General features: G+C 50.4%; 1 protein-coding gene across 1 annotated transcript in view; it reads right to left on the reverse strand.

Annotated features, from left to right (window-relative positions):
- The window catches only part of llgl1 (LLGL scribble cell polarity complex component 1), a gene marked incomplete at its 5' end in the record, with an annotated part of 70,435 nt that overhangs the window by 63,939 nt on the left and 3,996 nt on the right, over positions 1-2,500 (reverse strand). Inside the window, 2 exons of the mRNA XM_084191137.1 lie at positions 94-229; positions 2,271-2,433. Coding sequence (XP_084047263.1) covers positions 94-229; positions 2,271-2,433 — 299 coding nt within the window. The remainder of the gene's footprint in view (positions 1-93; positions 230-2,270; positions 2,434-2,500) is intronic.

A 2,500-nucleotide genomic window follows, 5' to 3' on the forward strand; every position in this document is an offset into this window, starting at 1 on the left:
GTGTGTGTGTTTGTAGGGGTTAGGGTGTGTGTGTGTGTGTGTGTGTGTGTGTAGGGGTTAGTGTGTGTGTGTTTGTGTGTGTCTCTCTCTCACCGTAGGGGATGGACGAGGCCACGGGCTGGTGTGTGTAGGCGTTACCACTGGCAACAGCCCACACGTTGTACCCCCCGTCACTATGGGAACTGAGGAAGGAGCTTCCGGAACGTTCCCACACCAGGGACTCCAGCTGCTGCAGACAGACACACTGTATTTAGACCGTAGCGGAGACCCCTGGCGGCAAAACAAGGAAGTGACTAACGTCCTGACCAATGGAAGGAGAGGAGAGGAGGAGCTGCTGCAGACAGACACACTGTATTTAGACCGTAGCGGAGACCCCTGGCGGCAAAACAAGGAACTGACTAACGTCCTGACCAATGGAAGGAGAGGAGAGGAGGAGCTGCTGCAGACAGACACACTGTATTTAGACCGTAGCGGAGACCCCTGGCGGCAAAACAAGGAACTGACTAACGTCCTGACCAATGGAAGGAGAGGAGAGGAGGAAGTGACTAACGTCCTGACCAATGGAAGGAGAGGAGAGGAGGAACTGACTAACGTCCTGACCAATGGAAGGAGAGGAGAGAAGGAGCTGCTGCAGACAGACACACTGTATTTAGACCGTAGCGGAGACCCCTGGCGGCAAAACAAGGAAGTGACTAACGTCCTGACCAATGGAAGGAGAGGAGAGAAGGAGCTGCTGCAGACAGACACACTGTATTTAGACCGTAGCGGAGACCCCTGGCGGCAAAACAAGGAAGTGACTAACGTCCTGACCAATGGAAGGAGAGGAGAGGAGGAACTGACTAACGTCCTGACCAATGGAAGGAGAGGAGAGAAGGAAGTGACTAACGTCCTGACCAATGGAAGGAGAGGAGAGGAGGAACTGACTAACGTCCTGACCAATGGAAGGAGAGGAGAGGAGGAGCTGCTGCAGACAGACACACTGTATTTACACCGTAGCGGAGACCCCTGGCTGCAAAACAAGGAAGTGACTAACGTCCTGACCAATGGAAGGAGAGGAGAGGAGGAGCTGCTGCAGACAGACACACTGTATTTAGACCGTAGCGGAGACCCCTGGCGGCAAAACAAGGAAGTGACTAACGTCCTGACCAATGGAAGGAGAGGAGAGGAGGAGCTGCTGCAGACAGACACACTGTATTTAGACCGTAGCGGAGACCCCTGGCTGCAAAACAAGGAAGTGACTAACGTCCTGACCAATGGAAGGAGAGGAGAGGAGGAACTGACTAACGTCCTGACCAATGGAAGGAGAGGAGAGGAGGAACTGACTAACGTCCTGACCAATGGAAGGAGAGGAGAGGAGGAACTGACTAACATCCTGACCAATGGAAGGAGAGGAGAGGAGGAGCTATAGAGGCTACAGGGAAAGAGAGGAAGACTATTGACGAAGAGCCACGGAAGACATCCGGCTCTGCAGTGAGGTGCAGTATTATACACTGAACAACAATAATAAAACGCAACATGTAAAGTGTTGGTCCCATGTTTCAAGAGCTGGAATAAAAAGAGGCCAGACATTTTCCATACGCACAAAAATCTTATTTATTTTATGTTTTGTGCAGAAATTTGTTTCCGTCCCTGTTAGTGAGCATTTCTCCTTTGCCAAGATAATCCATCCACCCGACAGGTGTGGCATATCAAGAAGCTGATTAAACGGCATGATCATTACACAGGTGCACCTTGTGCTGGGGACAATAAAAGGCCACTCATAAAATGTGCAGTTTTTGTCACACAACACAATGCCACAGATGTCTCAAGTTTTGAGGGAGCGTGCAATTGGCATGCTGACTACAGGAATGTCCACCAGAGCTGCTGCCAGAGAATTTAATGTTAATTTCTCTACAATAAGTCGCCTCCAACGTCATTTTAGAGAATTTGGCAGTACGTCCAACCGGCCTCATAACCGCAGACCACGTGTAACCACACCAGCCCAGGACCTCTACATCCGGCTTCTTTACCTGCAGGGACCGTCTGGGGGAGGTGCTGAGTATTATTTCTGTCTGTAAAAAAGCCCTTCTGATTGGCTGGGCCTGGCTCCACAGTGGGTGGACCTATGTCTTCCCAGGCCCACCTATGGCTGCTCCCCTGCCCAGTCATGTGAAATCCATAGATTAGGGCCTAATGAATTTATTTCAATTGACTGATTTCCTTCTATGAACTTTAACTCAGTCAAATCTTAGAAATTGTTGCGTTTATATTTTTGTTCAGTGTATATTTACCTGTTTTCCCAGGAACATGTGTTCTGCGTTGCGGGTGCTGAGATCCCATAGGACGACAAGGCCTCTGCTGTAGCCAATCAGAATCTTCCCTGGCTGCTGGGGGTGTTCCTGTAACGACTCCACCGGTCCCAGAGACTTCCCACACCTGTAGTCCTCAGGTACGCTGAAAAACACCATTACCCATTAGCCAACTGTAGTCCTCAGGCACGCTGAAAAACACTGTTACCCAT

This window comes from Coregonus lavaretus, assembly GCF_964263955.1.
Source record: "Coregonus lavaretus genome assembly, contig: HAP1_SCAFFOLD_2054, whole genome shotgun sequence".
In the NCBI taxonomy this organism is placed as follows: domain Eukaryota; kingdom Metazoa; phylum Chordata; class Actinopteri; order Salmoniformes; family Salmonidae; genus Coregonus; species Coregonus lavaretus.